At 41.6% G+C, this 24,645-nt stretch overlaps 1 protein-coding gene across 1 annotated transcript in view; it reads left to right on the top strand.

Moving 5' to 3' along the window:
• TBX19 (T-box transcription factor 19) overlaps positions 1–22,818 on the top strand; it is a 28,324-nt gene extending 5,506 nt beyond the window's left edge. Inside the window, exons 2-8 of the mRNA XM_082405973.1 lie at positions 2,356–2,620; positions 3,984–4,118; positions 7,181–7,242; positions 8,445–8,506; positions 15,908–16,099; positions 18,353–18,488; positions 21,486–22,818. Coding sequence (XP_082262099.1) covers positions 2,356–2,620; positions 3,984–4,118; positions 7,181–7,242; positions 8,445–8,506; positions 15,908–16,099; positions 18,353–18,488; positions 21,486–21,771 — 1,138 coding nt within the window. The 3' untranslated portion in view covers positions 21,772–22,818. The remainder of the gene's footprint in view (positions 1–2,355; positions 2,621–3,983; positions 4,119–7,180; positions 7,243–8,444; positions 8,507–15,907; positions 16,100–18,352; positions 18,489–21,485) is intronic.
• Positions 22,819–24,645: the final 1,827 nt, after the last annotated feature.

Here is a 24,645-nt window from a genome sequence, read left to right as displayed (position 1 = left end):
TATTGTGATAATTTACATACCATACAATTCACCGATTTAAAGTATAGCATAATGTCTTCAAGGTTCATCCATGTTATAGCATTTTTATTGACAAACTACATTTCATTGTATAAATATACCTCGTTTTATTTATTCACTCATCAATGGACACGTGTGTTGTTTCCATTTTTTGACTGTAATGAATAATGCTGCTATGACTCTCTGTATACAGGTTTTTATGGGTGTATGTTTTCATTTCTCTTGCATATACACCTAGGAATGGAATTGCTGGGTCATATGGTAACTGTATTTTAACAGAGGAAACTGCAAGACTTTTTTCCAAAGTGGCTGGACCATTTTATATTCCCACCAGCAATTTATGAGGGTTCCAATTTCTCCACATCCTTACCTATGCTTGCTGTTGTTCATCTTTTTTATTATAGCCATCCTAGTGAGTGTGAAGAATGATTTCAAGTGTAGGCTCTGGTTCAGTTTGTTTGGTTTCAACTCCCACCCTTCCTGAATATATGGCCTTAAGCTAGTTTACTTAAACTCATCAAGCTTCAATTTCATTATCTCATTCACCCACCCTCTAGTACTCAAAGGTACTATCTATTAAATGCTTGCTAAGCGCCACACCAGGGGTATGAAACTTGGTTGGTATAAAATCCTCCAAGGTCTTTATATTCTGCCATGAGATTAGAAGTGGTCTCTAAGGTAGGACATTTAGAAAAGAGGGGGTGCTGAAAACAGATCCCCATTACGCATCCACAACTGGACTAAGTTGGAAGAGGATCCAGCAAAGGAGTCGGAAAGGAAGTATTGATGAGGTGGGTGAACCAAAGGGAAAAAAATCCTTTCTGTCCAGAGAGCTCAGGGAGCCCATGTAAGTTGAACTCAGGAGACTGAGAAGCCTGGAGGGCTCGAGTCCATCTCTAGATCCATCCCTTGTCATCTGTTGGGCAGTTTCTTCACTTAACATCTGTACCAATTCCCATTGTACCTCACCTCAAAACCAGGCACCTCTGGACACAGGAGGTGCTCTTCGTGACCCTCCAGTTCCTCATCTGTGCCCATTCTGCTTTTGACACTTCTGCTTCTGGCAACCCCTTCTCTTAGCAGTGGACACATTCCAGTTTCCCCCTTTTCATTCTCCTCCCAGCCTCACCAGAAGCACAAATCCTCAGAGTGACTCCCCCTTATTCCCTTGGATATCTCCTTAGTTATTGTCTTAAAAGCTAAAGATTCCCTAGACCAGTACATTTTAAGCTCTAATGTTCCAATGACTCACCTGGGGATTTTGTAAAAGCACAGATTCTGACTGAGTAGGTCTGGAGCGCTACCTGAGGTCCTGCATTTCTGATAAATTTCCCGCTGATACTGATGCTGCTGATTCATGGACCACTCTGAGTAGCTCATGTCTAGACCCTAGATTGTTAGCTTCTCAACTTGGGGATTCAGATTTTGAAAGATTTATTGACAAATAAGACAGCCTCTGGGGCAATTGCGCGGTGGTGAGGGTCTGTCTGGAAACTAGGTCTTTTGAGGAGATTGGAGCAACTTAGAAAGTTTGGTGAAGGGAAAGGAAACTAAAGAGAATCAGAAGCCAGGTGAGATAGCTTCTCCAAATATTTGTGAGAGTAAGCTTGCTGGTGTTGCCCTAGAGGGTGGGAGAAGGCCCAGGAAATCCAGATCAGTGTGTCTCAAAGTGTATTTCTTGAATGCAAATTCCCACAAGATGATCGGTGAGAAGAAGGTAGCACTGGTACATAAGTGCAGAGTGTGCACAACCTCTCACCTCCTTTCCAAAAGTTCACGGTGCTCACTTGTACATTAAAGCCTCTGACAAGTCCTGCAGGAAAGTGGTCTAAATTGGTATAGTCAAGCGTTCCCTTCACTCACTTTACCACAAAACCATGTTTTCCCAATAACGTTATTACTATTATTCAGAACTTCTGTTCTTTGTGAGATGGAGGAGGGCTGCTTTGTGTCATTAGCATGAGAATCTGACGTAGGCTGGGAGGAAACCTCTGAAGGAAGCTCTGTGAGAACCTGGCATCTGACTATATACCTTAAGCTTCAGGAGGTACTTCATTCTAGTCAAATGACTAGATCAGTGGTTTTCAGACTTTAAAATGGAGCACAACATTTAAAAGTAAAACCCCGATATAAAATACATTGGTAAAAAGAGGCTCAGCTGGACTTGGGGCCGCTGGCCTGGCCCCTCTTTATTTGGCCTCCCCCGGGGTATTTTCTGCACCCCTGGGGCAGAAAATGGAAGGTCTCCTCTGAGTGGAGAGAGGGCTGGACAAGCAGGACGATGTCCCTAACACTCTAACATCCTTCCTGTGGCTCAGTTTCTGCCTTTTCTTTTAGACGGATGTTCCCGGTCCTAAAGATTAGTGTCACGGGGCTGGACCCCAATGCCATGTACTCGCTCCTGCTGGACTTTGTCCCAACGGACAGTCACCGCTGGAAGTATGTCAATGGGGAATGGGTGCCCGCGGGCAAACCAGAGGTCTCCAGCCACAGCTGCGTCTACATCCACCCGGACTCCCCCAACTTCGGGGCCCACTGGATGAAGGCGCCCATCTCCTTCAGCAAAGTGAAGCTGACCAACAAGCTCAATGGAGGTGGGCAGGTACGACTGTCGCCCGGCCACCCTAACCCCACAACACCAATCAAGAAATATCAAGGGTGCATTTAGGCAATTAGGGGGTCCTCACCGACCTCTTCTCTCACGGAAGCCAATTATTCCCCGGAGTCCAAATGTGAACAGGAATAAACAGCTCTTAATTGGTGCTTTCAGTTTTTAATGGACTTCCTGATGTTAAGAGAGAGTGAGAGAGCGCAGTAGTTTACTTAATCATCGGGGGCCTTTCAGAGTTTTGTCTTGTGTGTGGTGCTTTTTGCCCAGCTGGGGAGGAGGGAGATATTTGTGGGTACCAGGGTTTTGTTATTCCCTCTCCCCTCTTTTTGGTGTAAGTGGCATGTTGGCAATAGACAACTACCTTAATAAAAAGCTGCTCCTAAATGAAATAATTGCTCCCTCCACTTGGGCATTATGATAATTATCAATAGAATATTGAATCAGCTTTGGGTTTCAGAAAAAAATATCCAAACAAACCTTAAATAAGGAAGGTTTTATTTAAGGTCTCCAATTAGAGTAAACAAGATTTTGAGGCTTTTTACTCTTTTGTTTTCTCTGGTAGGATTGTGAACACTAGTGTACCGTGCAAGGTTGTTATTTGGTTTATAAAATGTAGACTGTTTTGGGGGATTAGAGACACAGCTGGGAGGAAGAGGTCTTGTTCCCCCAGATTTCCCTTTGGTCAGCCTCTTAGCCCTCAGACTTTTCACCCCTTCTCTGATCTCTGTGCTGACCTAGCTGGGACATAGGGGTTCTTGTTTTAAGAGCGGAAGTCATCTACCTCAGTCTTTGCAATATTCAGAAGGTTCCAGTTATTTAAAACAGGAAATTGAAAAGTAAACTCTTATTCCCTCCCAGATTTCACAACATGAGATTTTCAATAAACCTCTGGTTTGAATCACAAAGAGTGGATTTTATGTAGCCAGCAGATGTCAGCTGTCATTACACTTTAGGTAATGCAGCCCTTGTCAGGATTTTGAGATATGAGGATTCTTTATAGGAAGAAGAACAGTATGTTTTAACAGAGCAAAATCCACATCATTGTGCTGAAAATGGGAGAGAAAAAAAAGGGAAGCCAGGATTTTGGCAGAAAACTGAACACCCTTTAGACCAACCCACCCCTCACCCTCCTATAAGCAGCTCCAAAGTTAGGCTCCCTAAGAGCTTCTAAAAAATATCCCCTCAATAATTTCTCAGAGAGGTGGAGGCAGCTCAGGCGACCGGGGATTCGGTGTGTATAGCCTTAACCGAGGTAGGTAGGTGCTGAGCTTGGGACTAACCAAAGGCGCTGGGTCATCTGTCACTTGTGATGCCCCAGGCTTTGCATGTCCTCTCTCTCCTTCCACCTCAACAGATAATGTTGAATTCTCTGCATAAATATGAACCCCAGGTTCACATAGTACGTGTTGGAGGTGCCCATCGAATGGTGATGAACTGCTCCTTCCCTGAAACCCAGTTCATAGCTGTGACTGCCTATCAGAACGAGGAGGTGAGTGAGTGTGTGTGTGTGTGTGTGTGTGTGTGTGAGTGTGTGTGAGTGTGTGTGTGAGTGTGTGTGTGAGTGTGTGTGTGTGTGTGTGTGTGTGTGTGTGTGTGTGTGTGTGTAGATGTCACCTGGGAGGATGTGGTAGGACTGGGTGGTGGTGCTTTTATTGCCACGACCAAGCTTGGATGAAAGGTAGGTTTTCCAGGACTCAGATACACTCGGCAGAGGTGAAGTTAAACAGTGCGGCAGTCGCTTTCCACACCCTCCTCCTTGTTTGCCAAAGGCTCGCCAGTGCTTCTTCTCCTGGTGCCAGTAAGGCACGGCTGTGCATTGTAATACAATTAGCAGAAACGCGGAAGTCTTTTTCTCCAGGCCCTTGGCCTACAAAGAGCTGCGTGTCTCTCCTATTTTAAAGCAAGTCTGTGGGAATTGATCCAATTGCGCACCTTCTTTGGGTTTGTGTTATGCTATCTGTCCCACTTGTTAGCTTTTCTGGGGCACACGTAGGTCTTTTCCTGCTTAGCTTGAGCCACTTGGGTGGTTAGAGCAGAGTAGCCAGAATCTGGTCTCCGTGAACTCTGAGCAGGAATTTTTGGTCCGTCCACATACTTTCGGAGTTTCCAGGCCTGCTGGTCACCAGGACACCTGATGTGTTGGATTCTTTTTGATTAAGCTTAAAAAATTTTTTTACTGGAGTATAGTTGATTTACAATGTTGTTAATTTCTGCTGTACAGCAAAGTGATTCAGTTATACATATACATTCTTTTTTATATTCTTTTCCCTTATGGTTTATCTCAGCCTATTGAACATAGTTTCCTGTGCTATACAGTAGGACCTTGTTGTTTATCCATTCCAAATGTAATAGTTTGCATCTAACCCCAAACTCCCAGTCCATCCCTCCTCCACCCCTAAAAAATTTTTTTAATGGTAATACATGTTTATTAAAAAAAGCCCCACATGATAAACGAATAGTACAGAAGTATGTACAATGAAATAAAAAAATAAAAGGTAAAAATGTACTCTTTCCTTCCTGCTTTATCAATCCATCTCCCTCGGGGCACTACAAATAACAGCTTAGAGTGTGGTTTTTTTTCCCCCACACATATTCTGTGCATTTATAAATATATATGAGTGTATAGATTTCCTCACACAAATTGGTTCATGTTCCTATTACTCTGCAATTACTTTTCTCCCCGTATTTAACAGTGTATTATGAATATCTTTCTATGTAATTAGATTTAGGCTTATCTCCTTTTCTGAAATGCCTGCAAAGGATATACCATATTTCAGGCAATCAGTTCCCCACCAATGGACATTTAGGTCTTTCCAGTTGTTTTATTTTCTATGATGAATAATACTGCAGAGAATATTAAGCACCCAGAAATGGAATTGTTCTGTTGAGGAGAGTGTGTGTTTAGAACTGTGATAGACAAAGCCCCATCACCTCCCTCCAAAGGGCATATCCATTTACAATCCCCACACCATTCTCAACATTTGTGATTACCTACCTTTTCAGCTTTGATAATTCGATAGGGCAGAAAAAAATGGTATCTTATTGTTGCTTTAATTTGCATTTCTTTATTTGGAAGCTTTAAAAGATTTTTGGGATCCCACCCAGCCAACTGAGTCAGAATCTCCAGTGATGGTGCCCAGAATCTGTAGTTTTAAGAGTCTCCTTAAAGGATTCTGATGATCATCCAGGTTTGGAAACTGCTGCCTTAGTGCCTACAGGTGAAATTAGTTGCAGATTTAACTCACACCACAGATGTGCAGGGAAATGTAATTTCTCTTCTATAGGTAATCTGGCCTCTTGGCTGAGCCCCTCTAGGAGGTCAGTGGGAGAGAAATTAACTAAATATCTGATAATTTAAATAGGCCCTCAAGTACTGCTCAGTTTTTATAGGCTGAACCACTTTGTTCGTCAGATGGTCCTCCCTCCTCTGCTACTCTCTGTAGGATGGAGTCTGGGTCTATGAGGGGAGGGTGGGCTTTTGAGATTTTGGAAAGTAGGGAGGAGTTGGGGACCACATCCTGGCCTCCTCTGGTCTCCAGGCAATGCCCCTTATCCACTTACATGCTGCCTGCTCTCTTAGTGCGTGGCTGGTGGAACCTGTCGTCTGGTTGCCCTCTGGGTAAGTGCTCAGAAGCTTTTCCTGGACATGGGCTGGACAGTTCCCTCTGAACTACAAGCAGGGCTAAGGCCACACCTCCAGCAAGCTACCAGCCTGATGCTGTAATTCTGGTCTTGAACATGCCTCAGGGGAATCAAGCTCAGGAAAATCTAACCTCAGAGCCTCCGTCTCCTGATGATGTATCCCTGCCAATTCGATGTAGATGCACCCTGAGAGGAGAGTGGCCACCAGGGTGGATAAGGGAGCCAAAATCTTCCTTTATTCAGCAAATATTTGTTGAGTATTACTACATGCTGGTAACACTGCACTGTCCTCAAGGCACTTAAATCCCAGTGGGGAGAGATGAAAACCAAATATATATATATATATTTAGTCAGATGGCTCTGAAGAAAAATGAAGCAGGCTAAGGCCAGGGGGGATAAAGAGTGACAGTGGTTGGAAGTGATAGTTTGTTTTTTGTGTTAACATGGTCCAAAGGGTAAGTGATTATTTAAGAGTTAGGGAGTTGTGCTAGTCTGTACTCAAGACTTTAGAGGCAGGTTCTCACCTGTATAACTCTCCTCTGTGTCTCAGTGACTGGAAAACTAACTGACAGATGGTAGGTGTTCAATTGTTGTTGTAAAGAATGAATGAGTAATGGAATGAATGCTGGGTTTGGCACATCAGGCTTGTGCATTTCTAATGCTTTGTCCTTTCTTTGCTCACTTTATACTGTATTTGCCATTTTTACCACGTGTGACAATAAAACGTTTCTTGTTGGACAGTGCAATAGTGATTTTGTGCAGAAGTAAGCACAGAAACATGGAGAGGGAGAAAAAAAGAGAAAGGAGAATTATTCTGATTTTACAGAAATTCACAGGTGAAGATAAAGGGTTCTGTCTGCCCATGCATGTTCTATTTTCACTAACACTTCTTGTCTTTGTAAACACAAGATAACAGCTCTCAAAATCAAGTACAACCCTTTTGCCAAAGCCTTCTTGGATGCTAAGGAAAGGTGAGTAGAGAAATTTCAGTGAAATCTTATGATTTCTGCAAATGTGAAATTTATAATCATCTTGAAAGGAACTAACTAGTAGCACTTGCATTACCTTTGATAGAAGCATGTTTTTAATATTCAATTCAATGTCCAACAAAATCAGCAAAATAGAACAAACTCATAATTACCTGTCCTTTATAATATGGGTCCAGGAGATCCCAGAACTGGCCATGTTTCATTAGCCCTGTTTTACTACAGATTCTTAAAAGTAGTACAATCCCATTAAAAAAAAATAAGTGATTTAAATTTTTAATAATTTACTCTGTCCTTCCTACAATTATCTGAATAATATAATTTCAATAAGTTTTTTTTTTTAAAAACTAGATTTCACCTAGGAAAGGTGAGTAATTCATATGAGTTATTCATAAAGGTGAGAGGCTCATGTCTTTCAGGTCTGAGAGAAGAGAAGTCAGAGACTTTTGGAGGTGTGAATGATTTCCTTTGAAGTGTTCAGATTTTATTGTCTGTTTCAAATCTTTACACTAACTCCTATAACTGTCTAATTTCTCCTTTTCATCTTAAAGGCTCTAGATTAATAGACAGATATTTACAGTGATGTGTCACAAGGGTCTGTCCTGTCAATACTTGATTTAATTTTGATGTAGAAGAAATAACTTTCTCAGATAAGAAAAGTAGTATAATAAAAAAAAATTTAAGACTTTGAGTGAGAGATCCTAGCTTTGAGTCCTGGCTTTGCCATTTCCTGGCTTGCATAAGTCAGTTTACTTTTCTGGGACCCATTTTTTAAATCTGCGAAATGGGCCTAGTAATACTCTCTCACAGGATCATTGGTGGATCTAGCATATCACAGATGTGATTGTGCCCTGAAGTCCTATGCAAATCTTAGCTATTGTTATTGTTGCTTGAATTTTGTCAGCAGGAGCACTGACCACAAATCAGTAAGATCAAGCTAAATAGGGATACGTGTAAATAAGGTAAACTGGAGTGACTATAAAGTTGCAATTCAAGTAGCAATTTTACAAGTAGATAAAGTAGGAGAAGGATATTGTGGGAAAGATAATAGCTTTGAGGGAATAAAAGGTGTTTGATTTTCTTATTCCAAGAAATGTATTGCTCTCCAAAGAGAATCTTGGGTGTACTTGATACAAGACTTGTATAATAAGCTGGACAGCCATGGTGCACTCTCATTGCTCTTTCAGGAACCACCTCAAAGATGTTCCGGAAGCTATGTCTGAGAGTCAGCATGTGGCCTATTCTCACTGTGAGTTGGGTGAACACTGGGTGGGAGGGGCCTGGGGCTACACAAGGAGCCTCTCCACCGCACTCAGACTTTTTACCTGTTATGACTGCTTCAGCCTTGTCCCAAATCTTCTATCAAGACCCAACAGGTTATTTCTTCCACTCAAGACAAGTATATTCCCTTGCAAGAATTCCCAGAGAGAACCAGTGCTCCTGGGGGGCTTACTCAAATCCTAGGCAGGAGAGAAGAATGGAAATAGTAAATTTCTTAGACTCTCATTTTTGTGTCAGTGAGGCTAAAGAGCTCATAAAAGTGCATTCTGGTGTACCTCCCATCCTTTACACCCCTCTCTCGCCTCTGTTTTGGATTTCCCTTGTTCTTAGTACTTGCTAGTTTTTGAGTTGGTCACTGTTGCAATGCCTCAGGAAGGCCATCGCTTTGCATATGAGGAAGCTTCTGCATTTGTTGACTGGAAAACTGCAGTATTAGTGGAGTAATATACATGGGATTCTGCAGGTAGGTTGGATGTTCCTGACAGGGTGCCGCCCTCTCCATGTCTCAGATCAGAGAGAAGGTCCCATGATGGAGCAGGTCCTCTAAACCTGCCACAGTAACACAAAGTCAGTGGCATCAGTGTCTGAGATACTCTTTAATTTAGATGATAGTGGCTTGCTAGGATTCCTTCTGCAGTTTTCCAACTATGGTATTCCTTACTCCTTCCCCTAAACCTCAGTGCATTTTTCATTGCAGAAGTGGCAGTATAGCCACATAAAGAGAAGCAGCTTTCAGAAAAGCATTTAAAAAAACTTTTCTCAGTAGTCTTCTTTTTGTTTGTTTTGTCTAGTTACCATCTGTCACCATAGAGAATTATTACAATATTATTGACTATATTCCCTATGCTGTACATTTCATCCTCATGACTCATTTGTGACTGGAAGTTTGTACCTCTTAATCTCCCTCACCTATTTATTTCCTCCCCACCCCCCTCTTCTCTGGTAACCACCTGTTTGTTCTCTGTATCTATGAGTCTGTTCTGCTTTGTTATGTTTGCTCATTTATTTTGTTTTTTAGATTCCACGTGTAAGTGAAATCATATGGTATTTAACTTTTTTTATCTGACTTATTTCACTTAGCATAATACCCTCTAGGTCCATCCATGTTGTTGCAAGATCTCATTCTTTTTTATGGCTGAGTAATATTCCATTATATCTATATCTATCTATCTATATTTAGATCTAGATAGATCTAGATATATCTATATCTATATCTGTATCTCTTCTTTATCCATTCATCTCTTGATGGTCACTTAAGTTGCTTCCATATCTTAGCTATTGTAAATAATGCTGCAATGAACATAAGGGTGCATATATCTTTACCAATTAGTGTTTTTGTTTTCCTTGGAAAAATACTGAAAAGTGGAATTGCTGGATTGTACAGTAGTTCTATTTTTAATTTTTTTAATTTAACTTTTTAAAATTTTATTTATTTGGCTGTGTCAGGTCTTAGTTGTGGCACGCAGGAACTTCGCTGCAGCATGCAGGATCTTTCATTGTGCACACGGGCTTCTCTCTAGCTGTGGTGTGAGGGCTCTAGGGTGCGCAGGCTCAGTAGTTACGGTGCATGGCCTTAGTTGCCCTGTGGCATGTGGGATCTTAGTTCCCCAACCAGGGATTGAACCCAAGTCCCCTGCATTGGAAGGTGGATTCTTAACCACTGGACCACCAGGGAAGTCCCTATTTTTAATTTTTTGAGGAAACTCTATACTGTTTTCCATAGTGGCTATACCAGTTTACATTCCTGCCAACCACTCACAAGGGTTCCATTTTTTCCACATCCTCACAAACACATTATTTTTTTGATAATAGCCATTCTGACAGGTGTGAGGTAATATCTCATTGTGGTTTTGATTTGCATTAATCTGATAATTAATGATGTTGAGCATCTTTTCATGTGTCTGTTGCCCATCTGTAGGTCTTCTTTGGAAAAATGTCTCTTCAGTTCCTCTTCCCATTTTTCAGTTGGGTTGTTTGCTTTTTTGATGATAAGTTGTATGAATTCTTTGTATATTTTGGATATTAACCACATATATCATTTGCAAATATCTTCTCTCATTCAGTAGGTGGCCTTTTTGTTTTTTCTCTGTGTAAAAGCTTTTTAGTTTGATGTAGTCTCATTTGTTTATTTTTGCTTTTGTTTCCCTTTCCTGAGAAGGCAGATCCAAAAAAAAATATTGCTAAGACTGATGTCAAAGAGTGTACTGCCTATGTTTTTTCCTAGGAGTTTTATGCTTTCAGGCCTTCCATTTAAGTCTTTAATCCATTTTGAGTTTATTTTCGTATATGATATGAGAAAGGAGTCCAGTTTGATTCTTTTTCATGTAGCTGTGCAGTTTTCCCAGCACCACTTTTTGAAAAGGCTATCTTTTCCCCATTGTATATTCTTGCCTCTTTTGTCATAGATTAATTGATCATGTAAGTGTAGGTTTATTTCTGGGCTCTCTATTCTGTTTCATTGATGTATGTATCTGTTTTTGTGCCAGTACCATGCTGTTTTGATTATTGTAGGTTTGCAGTTTAGTTTGAAATCAGGGAGCATGATACCTCCAGCTTTGTTCTTCTTTCTCAAGATTGCTTTCGCTATTCAAGGTCTTTTGTGTTTCCATACAAATTTTAGAATTATTTGTTTTAGTTCTGTGAAAATTATCTTTGGTAGTTTGACAGGGATTGCATTGAATCTGTAGATTGCCTTGGGTTGCATGGTCATTTTAACAATATTAATTACTTCAATCCATGAACATGGTGTGTCTTTCCATTTGTTTGTGTTATCTTCACTATCTTTCATCAGTGTCTTATAATTTTCCAAGTACAGGTCTTTTACCTCCTTGGTTAGATTTAGTCCTAGATATTTTATTCTTTTTGATATAATTATAAATGGGATTGTTTTCTTTATTTCTCTTTCTGATAGTTCATTGTTAGTGTATAGAAATAACAGATTTCAGTATATTATTTTTGTATCTGGCAACTGTACTGAATTCATTTATTAGTTCTAGTAATTTTTTGGTGGTGTCTTTAGAATTTTCATTATATAGTATCATCTGCAAACAGTGACAGTTTTACTTCTTCCTTTCAAATTTGGATTCCTTTTATTTATTTTTCTGGTCTGATTGCTGTGCCTATGGACTTCCAATAATATGGTGAATAAAAGTGGCAAGGGTGGGCATACTTGTCTTGTTCCTGATCTTAGAGAAAATGCTTTCAGCTTTTCATCATTGAGTATGATGTTAGCTGTGGGCTTGTCAATATATGGTCTTAATATGTTGAGGTATGTTCCCACTATGCCCACTTCGTTAAAAGTTTTTATCATAAATGGATGTTATATTTTGTCAAAAGCTTTTTTTTTTGCCTCTATGCAGATGATCATATGATTTTTATTTTTCAGTTTATTAATGTGTATCACATTGATTGATTTACAGATATCAAACCATCCTTGCATCTCTGGGATAAATCCTACTTGATCATGGTATATAATCCTTTTTATATATTGTTGAATTTAGTTTGCTAATTTTTTGGGGCATTTTTACATCTATGTTCATCAGAGATATTGGCTGTAATTTTCTTTTTTGTTGTTTTTTCCTTTTTGCTTTGTTTTGTAATTTTCTTGTTTGTGGTGCTTTTGTCTGGTTTTGGTATTAGGGTGATGCTGGACTCATAGAATGAGCTCAGAAGCATTCCTTCCTCTTCAGCTTTTGGGATAGTTGAGAAGGATAGGTGTTAACTTTTTAAAATATTTGGTAGAATTAAACTGTAAAGTGGTCTGGTCCTGGACTTTTGTTTGTTGGGAGTTTTTTGATTACTGATTCAATTTCATTACTGGTAATCAATTTGTTCATATTTTCTATTTCTTCCTGATTCAGTCTTGGGAGATTGTACATTTCTAGGAATTTATCCATAGAAAAAGCACTTTTTAAGTGACCTGGAGTAAAAAACATTTTTGTATAGGATAGGATCACATGTGGAACTATACCTTTTCAAAGTTCATATGTTGCTTCTCAGTAAGCTTCTTAAGGTATATACCTTATATGTGGCAAACTACATGGACAAAAGTCTGGTTCTGTGGGACCACTTGCCTAGCTTTGCTCACTGGACACCTGAATCTTGATTCTGTTATTCAGGTAGGGATCCCTTGGGCCACGTGTCTATACAAAAATGAGAAAATGAAGATAACAAAAGGATTTGTTGAGAATGACTGACATACATTTTGTAATATGAATTCTGTACAATTTGCTTACTTATACTTAAAAAGTATTAAGCAAATGGTTTTAAATAAAAGTTCCATTTCCATATTACTGAAGCCCTGGTGACAATCCCTAGTCAATATTCTTAGGGAACATCTCTGGTGTGTCTGAATCCTTATCTGTGGGCCCCTCAGTTGAGAGCTAGTTTGGTGAAAGGATGTACTTCTTGTTCCAGGGCCTGTATTACTAAGTCTCAATCTTTTTCCATGAATTCACTTGAAGTAGAGCCTTCTATTCAGAATGTTCACTAAATTTTTTTTATTGTGGCAAAAAACCATGACATAAAATGCACCCTCACAACAATTTCCACATGTACAGTGTAATATTGTTAACCACAGGCACATTTTAGTGCAACAGATTCCCAGAACCACCTGCCTGCCCCCCACCCCCATTCCTGCATGACTGAAACTACATATATTCACCAAACTACATCTCTTCACATCTCCCTCCCCACAAAGCCCCTGGCTACCACTGTTCTACTTTCTATCTCTATTTGCATATCCTTTAGATACCTAGTGTAAGAGGAATCATGCAATATTTGATTTTTTGTGACTGGCTTCTTTTGCTTAGCCTAATGTCCCTCAAGGCTCATCCATGTTTTATCATATGACAGGATTTCCTTCTTTTTTAAGGCTGAAATAATATTTACTTGCATGTATATACCAAATTTGCTTATCCAATAATCTGTTGTTGGTCATTTAGATTACTTCTACCTCTTGGCTACTGTGAATAATGCTGCAGTGAACATAGGTTTGCAAATGTCTTTAATTCTCTTGTATATATACCCAGAAGTGGGATTGGTGGATCATGTAGTACTTCTGTTTTTAATTTTTTAAGGAAACTCCATAGTGTTTTCCATGACAGCTGCACCATTCTGCATTCCCACCAGCAGTTCACAAGGGTTCTAATTTCTCCACATTCTCACCAACACTTGTTGTTTCCTATTTTGTTTTTTTGGTTTTTGGATAATGGCCATCTTAATAGTATGATGTGATGTCTAGTTTTGATTTGCATTTCGCTGATGAATAGTGATGTTGAACATCTTTTCATATACTTATTGGTCATTTGTATATCTTTGGAGAAATGTCTATTCAAGCCCTTTTCTCATTTTTAATTGGGGTTTTGTTGTTGTTTTTATTGTTGAGTTGTAGGAGTTCTTTATATATGCTAGACATTAATCCCTTATCAGATATATAGTTTGCCAATATTTTCTTCCATTCTGTAGATTTCCTTTTCACTCTGTTGATTGCTTCTTTTGCTGTGCAGAAGTTTTAAAGTTTGACATAGTTTGTCTATTTTTGCTTTTGTTGTCTGTGTTTTGGTGTCATATCCAAGATATCATTGCCAAATCCAATTTCATGCAGTTTTCTCCTGTGTTTTCTTCTAGGAATTTTATAGGTCTTAAATTTTTTTATTTATTTGTTTTAAGTTAAGTTAAATTTTTTTATATGGTGTAATATAAGAGTTAAACTTCTTTCTTTTGCATGTGGATATCTGGTTTTCCCAACACCATTTGCTGAAGAGACTATCCTTTCCCCATCATGTAATCTTGGCACCCTTGTTGAAAATTATTTGACCATATAAGCGGGGTTTATTTCTAGGCTCTCTATTCTTCCATTGGTCTATATGTCTTTATGCCAGTACCATACTATTTAGAGTACTGTAGTTTGTAATGTGTTTTGAAATCAGGAAGTGTGAGGCCTCCAGCTTTGTTCTTATTTCTCAGGATTGTTTTGGCTATTTGGGGTTCTTTGAGAGTCTATGTGAATTTTAGTATTGCTTTACACTTCTGACAAAAATGCCATTGGGATTTTGATAGAGATTGCTTTGGGTTGTATGAACATTTTAATAATATTAAGCCTTCCAATCCATGAACATAAGATGTCTTTCTATTTATTTGTATCTTCTTTAATTTCTTTCATAAGTGTTTAGTAGTTTTCAGTGTACAAGTCTTTTGCCTCCTTGCTAGAGTTTATTCCAAAGTACTTTCCTCTTTTCGATGCTATTCTAAATAGAATTGTTTTCCTAGTTTACTTTTCAGATCGTTCATGGTTAGTGTGTAGAAAAGCAACTGATTTTTGTGTGTTGATTTTGTATCCTGCAACTTTGCTGAATTTGTTTATTAGTTCCAAAATTTTTTTTGTGTGAAATATTTAGGGTTTTCTACATATAAGATTGCGTCATCTGTGAACAGAGATAATTTTATTCTTCCTTTCCAATTCGGATGCCTTTTCTTTCTTTCTTTTCCTTTTTTCCAATTTGCTTCAGCTAGGACTTCCAGTACTATATTGAATGGAAGTGGTGAGAGTGGATATTCTTGTCCTGTTCATGATCTTAGAGAAAAAGCTTTCAGTTTTTTACCATTGAGTATGATGTTAGCTGTGGGCTTGTCCTATATGGCCTTTATTATTTTGAGGCAACTTCCTTGCATTCTTTGTTTGTTGAGTGTTTTTATTACGATAGGGTGTTAACTTTTGTCATATGCTTTTTCTGCATCAATTGAGATGGTCATTCACAAACACATTTCTGTGAAATATTTTGCAGTTTTCCAAAATGTGTCACAAGATTCTTGTCAAGTTTTCTAGCCAGCTCCCTCTCTTTTTGCTTTCAGAATCCTCTTTGTGGGGTGGTGATGGGAGGGATCATGTCTCCTCATGCTTGGAGTGAGAACTAAAGATACCTTCCCACTGGGCAGAAAGAGAGAGGCCTTCACTCTTTCTGGGTAACCAAATTAAGCATTCGGTAGCTGTAGATCAGTGAGTAGGATATACATCTAACACCTCCTTCTTAGATTGACTTTTAATTTAATCCAATTAAGTCAGAAGCAACTTAACTTTTGCACTTCTATTAACTTATACATTCAAATAATATTTTATATAGCTGTGATTCCACAGTATTTCTTAAGAGGTTTTCCAAACTTTGATAGGACCCGTCATCCACTTCCAAAGAAGCCAACTTTGCTGCTAACATAGAAGGAGAGTGGCAGTGGGGGTGGTGGTATATAACTCCACATGGACAGACATTGTGTCATTCACACAGAAACATAACTATGCAAAGTAGCTGGTAACCTGATTTTGGTGTGGAAGTTCACAGAGTCATTCTCTGTGTCTTCCTCTTGTCTCTTCTAGTGGGAGGCTGGATCTTTTCCAATCCAGATGGAGTATGCACAGCAGGAAACACCAATTACCAGTATGCTACTCCTTTGCCTCTGTCTGCTCCCCACACTCACCATGGCTGTGAGCACTATACTGGCCTCCGAGGACACCACCGGCAGGCTCCCTACCCTTCTGCGTACATGCACAGAAACCATTCTCCCTCAGGTGTGTGACTCTGCTAATTAAACCCTTGGGGGTGTGGGTGTGGGCGGTGGTGGTGAGAAATGGATAAACAGCTAGAAAGGGGGAAATATCTGAAGATAGAATCCCTTTCATCTAATATATGTAATATTGTATATTAATATTTTAATTTTTTATTTTATATACTAATAGTTGATTATATAGTTACAACATTATTAGTGTTTTGTAATTATTTAAAGTAAGTACAAAAACTGGGAGACACCCAGTTTCTAATGGTTGTGAAAGTCCTCCTCCCAGGGTGCTGGTGTACTGAGCAGTTTCAGGCTGCATCTCTAAAAGCCAAGTTAAGTCGTAGGACTCTGAGACCCTCAGCTCATTGCCCTCACATGGCTCTTTTCTACATTTGTAGTGTATGGCTCAGTCCAGGGAATACTGGGCCCAGTACTGGAGAGCTATTAGGAAGGTCTCTGGGAAGGTGAATGACTACATCCTTGCTTTGGTCGGATTCACTTGGAGGCATGCAAACTCAACCCTGATAACTTTTGCAGTCTGATTATTTTTTAAGCTGATGCTGTTGTTTGTGTACTTTCTTCCTCATTGACTGCTGCCTTGTCTGCCTTGGCCTTGTGTAAGCCCAGATCTTGCCTGGTTATTAGATCTGTATGAAGGAAGGGAGACATGAAACCAAGGGTTGATTTCTCATTCAGTTATTCATGCAGCAAATATTTATTGAGGGTTGACTATGAACCAGGTTTTGTCCATGAACAAAATAGATTAATACCTACCTCTCATAGAGATTCTATTCTCATATGGGGAGACTGACACTAAATGAAACAAATAGGTAAAGTTCATGGCATGGGAGATGGAAGAGAGTGTTAAGGTTCCAGCCTCAGGGACACCCTGAGCTCTGTACCTGCAGAGGACTTGCGGGACACCAGCTACCTGTCCCTGAGCCCCATCGCCTGCTACTCCCAGCAGCCTTGACAGCTGCTGCCACGAAGGGAGAAGATGTAGCTTAATGTATCAGAAACGGAGCAGGGTTCTCATCTACTTTCTGGTTCTTTCCCATGGTCAGCACACAAAACACATCTTCTGAGCAAATGCTATGCACCAGGCACTCTTCTAGGCAGTGGGGCTAGGAAGGTGATTAAGGTCTAGTTTCTTCCCTGAAGGAGCCCAGTGCTACATGAATACATAAATAATTAATCCTAATACAATGTGGTGAGAGCTCTAATGTGGTCCTCGGACCTGCAGCATCTCCTGGGAACTTGTTAGAAATGTAGGCTCTCAGGTTCTCCTTCTGAAAGAGTCTTCAGTTTAACAAGATCCCCAGGTGATTCCTATGCACACTAAAGTTTGAAAAACATCCTATAGAACACACAAGCCAAGGTGCTATGGGAATGAAGGAAAAAGAGCAGCTAGATCTACCCAGAGGGCTTAACGTTTAAGTTGAGATTTGAAGAATAAATAGAAAAGGACAGGTGTGGGAGTGGGCAGGGGTGAAAGAGGGATGACATAGGACACAGGCAGAGGTGAAGGGCATTCCAGGTGAGAGAGTGGTATGAGCAAAGACGCAGGAGGAGAGAACCTAGGTTGTCTGGGGAATAGTTTGGGAAAAGAGTGTAGAGGGAGGGGGGCGAGGTGGTGGATGAAAGAGCTGAGGCTGAGGAAGTTGCGAGGACCACATCATGAAAAGGAGTGACGTGGCCAGGGATATACATGGAATCCTCTTCCTCTCTTTCCTTTTTCCCCTCCTTCCTCCCCTCCTTCTTTTCCTTCTTCCTCTCTATTATATAGGCACTATTTATACAAATGGTGATTCAAAGACAGAAGGCACTATTCTTGAGATGTTTAAATCTCCTTGGGGTTGCTGAGAAAATAGGTCCTGGTCCTCAGAAATCTCATCTGGGGCACTGGTGCTCCTTAGGCTTGTCTTGAGATGATGGCATGGCCCATGTTAAAGGGGAGGTGAGTGTGGTGACATGAGTTAGATCTGTGTCATAAAGGACAAATCCTCCCACCTATCTGAGCCTCATCTATAAAAGGGAGATGAGAAGTCATTGCTGTGAAGATTAAAAGATGAACGGTATGTGACATATGGCTGACACTGAATTAACCTAAGTTCCTCACTCCTTTCTGTGGCCTTCAGAAAGGACTAACAACTGTTGGCACATGTGGCACAGGCCATGGTTATATCTTGACCTAGGATAATGTCATTGGTCACCATCTTTATGTTTTCCATGCTCCATCAATTGAACTGTTGTTATTTCCCAAAAGTGAATTTGATAGAAAGCTCCAGCAATAATCTGCAAGTTTTCTCTGGAGCTGACAGCTGGACTTCCTTATCCTCCACACCCCACGCCAGCATCCTGTCTGTACCTCACACCAGCGGACCAATCAACCCAGGGCCTAGGTAAGACCAACACCAGCAACTTGCTCATTGGTCTTGAGGGTTTATTTTAGCACTGGGGACTCGAGTTCATTCTTTTTCCTGGGGTGGCTTGGCCTAAGCTATTGTCCTGACTTCTAAGCCACTAGGAAGTGAAAGTAACGACAGGATCAACCTTTCATCCCTGGAGGAAGGGTGGTGGGAAAGCACATGCTCAGTCATGTACTCTTTTCTTTGTAGCTTTCGTATTTTATTTTTAGAAGGGAAAAGATATTATGGCCTGGAATCATTTATCTCAAACCAGGAAGAAATACTGTGAACTGTGGTGGTAGCAGATAGATACTGAATATAGGGGAACTGAAGGGGAAAAGTGTAAATACACACTGAGACTTCAAGACCCTTGATTGTCCATATCCTTACAAGCTGTTTGTTCTAACATGGGGACAGATTTTGGGTGTCCGGGCCTCAACCCAGGCAATAGGGCTGAGTGTAGCTTGTAGGACCCATGGCATAACTCTCACACCAGAGACCTGCATTCAGTTCTGACTGGAAATCCGCATGGTGGAGGGGAAAGGGAAGGGGCCTGGAGTCTGACAAATGTGGACTTGAGCCCCAGTTTTACTTCTTATTGACTTTGTGACTTTGGGCAATTTTCTTAGCCTCACTGAGCTTCAGCTTTCTTATCTGTAACATGGCAATAATGTGAGTTACTCTGTAGAGTTATGGTGAGCAGCAAAATTAGAAAAAGCATTACAGTGCGTTGTAAGCAGTAACATTCTATCAATATATACATGTCAGCTGTTATGTTCAATATAAGTATGCAGAATTTTGAGAAGGTCCAAAAAGGGATTCAAAATTAAAAGATGTCCCATCCTTTTTTTTGGCGGCAGAGGGGGGAGATGGTAGATGACTTATGACTTGCAGGTCTAGAAAAAGTTTGGGGAAGGTAGAACTTTGATCCACAGCAGTGCTTCTCACACTTTAATGTGCATTAGAATCACCTGGGACGTTGTTCAACTGTACAGTCTGATTAATAGGTCTGGGTTGAGGCCTGAGATTCTGCATTTTTAACCAGCTCCCAGGTGTTGCTGTAAACTGTGATCTTGATTTTGATGTTAATGTCGCTGGGGCCCCCGAGGGTCTAGTGTTGTACTGTTCAATGCAGCAGCCCCCAGCCGCCTCTGGCTCTGGACCCTTGAAATGCAGCTGTTCCGAACTGAGATGTGCTGTTAAGTGTAACACACAGAATTTTGAAGACTCAGTACAAAACAAAGAATAAAAATCTCAACAATTTTTTAATACCGAATGCATGTGGAAATGATAATATTTTGAATATTCTCAGTTACATAAAATATTATTAACAATAAGTTCATTGTTTTCTTTTCATTCTTTTTCTTTTTAAAATGTGGCTACTCAAAAATTTAGCCTATTGGACAGTGCTTGACTGGAGGACCTCAGGGAAATGCACTGACTGGGGCTGTGTAGAAAGTGAGGGAAAGAGTGTCCTTGAAGATATTGAACAACCATGTGCCAAGTTTTGTACTAGATCCTTTATGTAAGTCATTCATAGGATTCAAAGACATCCATAAGGCTGCTATTAAAATTCCTATTTTCCTGTTGGAGAAACTAAAGCTCAGAGGCATTAAAAACTGCCTGAAGGTCATACAGTAAGTAATGTAACTCAGAGCCCATGGTTTTCCCACTGGCCCAGGAGGCATCAGAAAGGGGCTCTGATGCCTGAAATTGTAGAAGAGTCTCTTCTGGAAACTGGGGAATTGGGGTCAGAATCCCAGCAAGCTGAGCTGGCTAAAAACAAAACCAAAAACACCAAAACCACAAAGCCTGGGTTTCTGCAGGTTTCATATGGTCCAGTGAGGCCTGTGGTATCTGAACTACGGCAGAGAGTGCAGGGTGGCATTGCTACCTCTGGCTTCATCAGTGGCATGTTTAACCCATTGCTGACGCTATAAAGGCTTTGCTAGAGAAAAACAAATGTGTTCAGTACTGACATTAGGTAATGAGCCTATTATCAAGCAATACGGTATCAGGCAAAATGGGGACTCTGAAAAGTCAGAACATGGTGAGGGCTAAAGCACTGGAGGTTATTCTGCCTGTGTCAACTGTAGTCGTTTTCATCTAGGTTCTATGTTAAGGTGCAAAATTGGCTGCACATTACAGTCAACAGAAAAGCTTTAAAAACTTCTGATACCGCATGCCAGACTAATTAGATCAGAATCTTGGGGGATAGAACCCGGGCATCAGTATTTTTTCTTTTTTAATTTGCTAAGTGATTCCAGTGTGCAGTCAAGTTTGTGAACCAGTGACATAGGATGAGAGAAGTCCAAGAAAGTGGTACAGCTCCCCAGCCTTTCTACCAGGGACCAGAGCTGACAGGTAGAAATCTGGAATGGAAGAATTAATTATAAGAACCATCATTTACTGAGTCCTATGTGTTAGACATCACATACTCGTTTTCTTATTTAATCCTCATAACAACATCTGTAAGGTATGACTAATTATCACTCCAAATCTTGAAGATGAGGAAACTGAGGCTCATACATTAAATAATTTGATCAAAGTCACAGAGCTAATAAGTGGTAGTGCAAGGATTCAAACCTAGGTCTTCTGACAACAATGTGTCCTGGCTATTAGGCCACATCACCTCTCTTGGTCAGTGAGGGATCTTACTCATAGATCATACTGCCCAAATATCATCCTTTCACTCCCCTGTCCATTTACACAGGTGGCAAGTGAGGCCTAGAGAAATAAAATGCCATGTTCAGCTAGAGGTAGGGCCAGCATCAAAATGCAGGTCTCAGGACACCTAATCATATGCTTATTCTATTACATCTTGCTGCTTCTCTGCAGAAACTGGGCCAGTGTGTGTCAGAGCTAGAAATAACGCCATGGTCAGATACTCTCTTCCTAGACCTGTGCCCCTCTCAGCGCTGCGTGCGTGCTCCTTCCTGGGTGTGTCGTCAAGCATTTTCTCTCTCTCTCTCTCTCTCTGTTTCTCTGCAGTCCCTACCCGTGCCTGTGGACCATCAGCAACGGTGGCGGGGGCCCTTCCGGGTCGGGCTCAGAGGTGCATGCCAGCTCCCCGAGAGCGTTTCTCCTGGGTAATCCAGCTGTGACTTCGCCCCTCTCCACCCAGGCACCTGCTTCGGCTGGTGTGGAGGTTCTGGGGGAGCCCTCGCTGACCAGCATCGCTGTGTCTACCTGGACAGCAGTGACCTCGCGTCCCTTCTCAGGCTGTGGTAGCCCGGGTGGGGGTGGGCGCCATTCTCCCTCCTCACTGGATAGTTAAGCGGGATCCGAGGAGAGGTGTCGGCAGAGGACCTGCTAGGTGTAGAGCTCTTAGAAGCCTCACCTACTAATCCCAGTGAGTCAGACTGCAGAGTCTCCCCACCCAGTGAACGGGGTTATACCAGAAGCCTACAGGGAGATGGTTTAGTTTGGATGATGCTGATTTTGTCACCTGCATCTCTCCACCATTTTTTTTTTTTGTGCTCCCATTTTCTCTGCAACTTATCCGCGTTATGCTTAGGCAACAAAAGTTCGTTGAGTATTTTCCTTGTGCCCTGCCCCTTACTGTCAAGTGATTCAAGAAGGCTGTCCTTCTTGTTCTGTGGAGGTAGTTGGTGCAAGGCTGTTAAGTGAGCTCAAAATTTACTTAGCCTAAGGCCACTGCTTTGTAGCTTTGTGCAGCCCTGAAAGGATGTGTGGCCACAGAGCTTCTGCTCTGAGACCAAGAAAGGGTGTAAGTCCATGGAGTGAAGTTAACAGAAATAGAGCTAATCACATATTATAGCATTGAGAATTGAGGAAATGAGATCATGTCACTCCCTGGCTTAGAAACCTTCGATGGCTCACCGTTGCCTACAGATTGGAGTCGATCTCCTCTGCCATCTGCCCTCAGCCCACTTTTCCAGCGTTAGCTACCTGTTTTCCCTTTAGCATCCTATATTTCAATCAAGGCATACATTCTGCCCCTGTCTTTTGAACATTCAGTGTACTTTACCAGCTCTAAACCTACTCCTGTACCTGAAATATCCTTCTCTGTTCAGTCCTGCCTGTACGAATCCTGCCCATCTCCCAGGGACTGGCCAGAGCACCACCCACTGCATCAAGCATCTGATCTGCTGGGCTCCCTGACCTCCCGCTGGTTTTGCCTCTCTTCTACAGCTCACCTCATTCTGCCTTGTATTTTTAGTACCTGTGCGTGTGTCTCTCTCCCACTAGACTGTGAGCCCCTCGAGGGTGAGGCCCAGCCTTCTTGTCTCTGTTCCCCAAAGCAGTATCTGGTTCTGTGCCTTGCCTATAGTAGGTGCCCAATAAACACTGGTTGAGTTGAGTGGGTGTGAAGTGCATGTGCTAAATGGACAGTTGTGGAGCTCACTGGGGGGCAGAGCTCAGAGACACGTGTCCCGGGACAGGGCAGCAGGTCAGAGTGGGAGCCCGGGGACATGCTCGGTGTTACACATGAGATGCAGCCCATTCTCAGTGACTGATGATATAAGGAGTCGGTGTGGACTAGAGCGGTTATTCCCAAACACCGGTCCTTGGATCCCCTGTGCCGGGATCACCTGGAACACCTGTTAGAAACAGATTCCTGGGCCTACTCCATACCTCCTGGATCAGAATCTTTGGGGCTGGAGTCCAGGAATCTGTGTTTCGTACAAGTGCCCCAGACAGTGACCTCAGAGCCAAATTTGGAAACAGCTTGCCTGGAATAGAGAAAGAGAATGATAAATACTCCAGGAACCTCATCAGATAAGAGTTTCAACCTCTGCCCCAGCCTAGGCCATTGCTGTAGCCAATGAGCAGAATCACGGTTTCATTGGTTTTCCTTTTCCTTTTCTGTCCACCACTGGACGTGCTGATCGCCACAGGAGTGAGGTTTCCAGACCTGGGTGATGGGCAGTTCTCCCATCATCAACATCACGCTGCACGGACTGGTGGCCTTCTTGGGTCATCCCTGAGGGAGCCTGAGGGTCCACTCGGAGCCTGGCAGTGGCTCAGCTGCTCCCACCTCTATTCCATCAGTGGAGCCCATGCAAACCCACGCAGACCAAGCCCTAGCCTGGGACGTCCTGTTGAGTCCATGGCTCTTTCTGCAGAGAAGGGTCTTTTAACATGTTGTGGTTAGCCTGATATTTTGGTGCCATTCCATTTTTGGACGTGGATCTCTAGAAACGATGCCAGTATCCTGGGAAGCCTCTTGACCACACTTAGGGTTGCCTGGCCAGAGCTCCGGGTCCCTAACTGGTGTGTGAGTGACCAAGGCACAATGTACCTACACGACTGCTCTTTGAAAAACTCCCTGAGGCAGGACTGTTTTTGGTTTCCCTGGTCCCTCTGCGATATCATTAGAGGCCATTAAGATATTAACATACTAGCATCTCTGCAAGATGGTATTTTGGTAAGTTAGAAGTTTAGGCCTCTTCACCAGTCACTGCAGTGATTGGTCACACACCTAAGTGCTTAGCAAGTACAATTAGGTCTATGAACACCTACGTTTAGTCTCACCTTCCTGCGCCTCCCCCCAGCCTGGAGGAGCCAGAAGATGGGCCCAGAGGCACAGAGCAGAAAGAAGCCAGTAACCTCCTTCCTTTCTTCATTTATATTGCTCAGGTGAATTGGGGCCTCTGTGAAGCAATAATATAAGTGTTAGCTGAGTGTGGGGCGAATATACCTTATCAGTCTTAACTGGATGCTCAGCTTGGAACCTGCGATGATTTTTAAACACAACGTGATAGCTGCTTCCACGTGGAGGATCTCTATTTAGCCATGCAGCTAGAGTCATATACTTTTTGGTATTTTCTCCAGATAGTCCAGGGCTAATTTCTGATTAATTGCTTAAGTCAGTTTAATAAATGACAGAGTCTCTGACATATTGGACAAACTTTGAAGCCTTTTACATCCTTTCCTTGCTCATGCATCTTCTTTATCTGACTCAGAAATGGTGCCACTTCAGAGTTTTAGGCTTCTTCACCTCTTCTATCACATGACATTTAAAAGAAATTTAAATCCCACTTGGATAGAAAGAGTTAATACAATTCCTTTAGCCAGGTGGTGGAGATTTTAACTCTCCTGAAGGCCTGGTCTATTTGAAAGTGTCTCCCCTTGTGGAACCTAATGGCGTTTCCGTGGCTCTCCCCTGTCCTGCTGAGCCACTCTT

Source organism: Balaenoptera borealis (assembly GCF_965194805.1).
Source record: "Balaenoptera borealis genome assembly, chromosome: 1".
Lineage (NCBI taxonomy): Eukaryota > Metazoa > Chordata > Mammalia > Artiodactyla > Balaenopteridae > Balaenoptera > Balaenoptera borealis.
The sequence above is the reverse complement of the archived record's forward strand: the minus strand, read 5'-3'. Positions and strand labels throughout refer to the sequence as shown.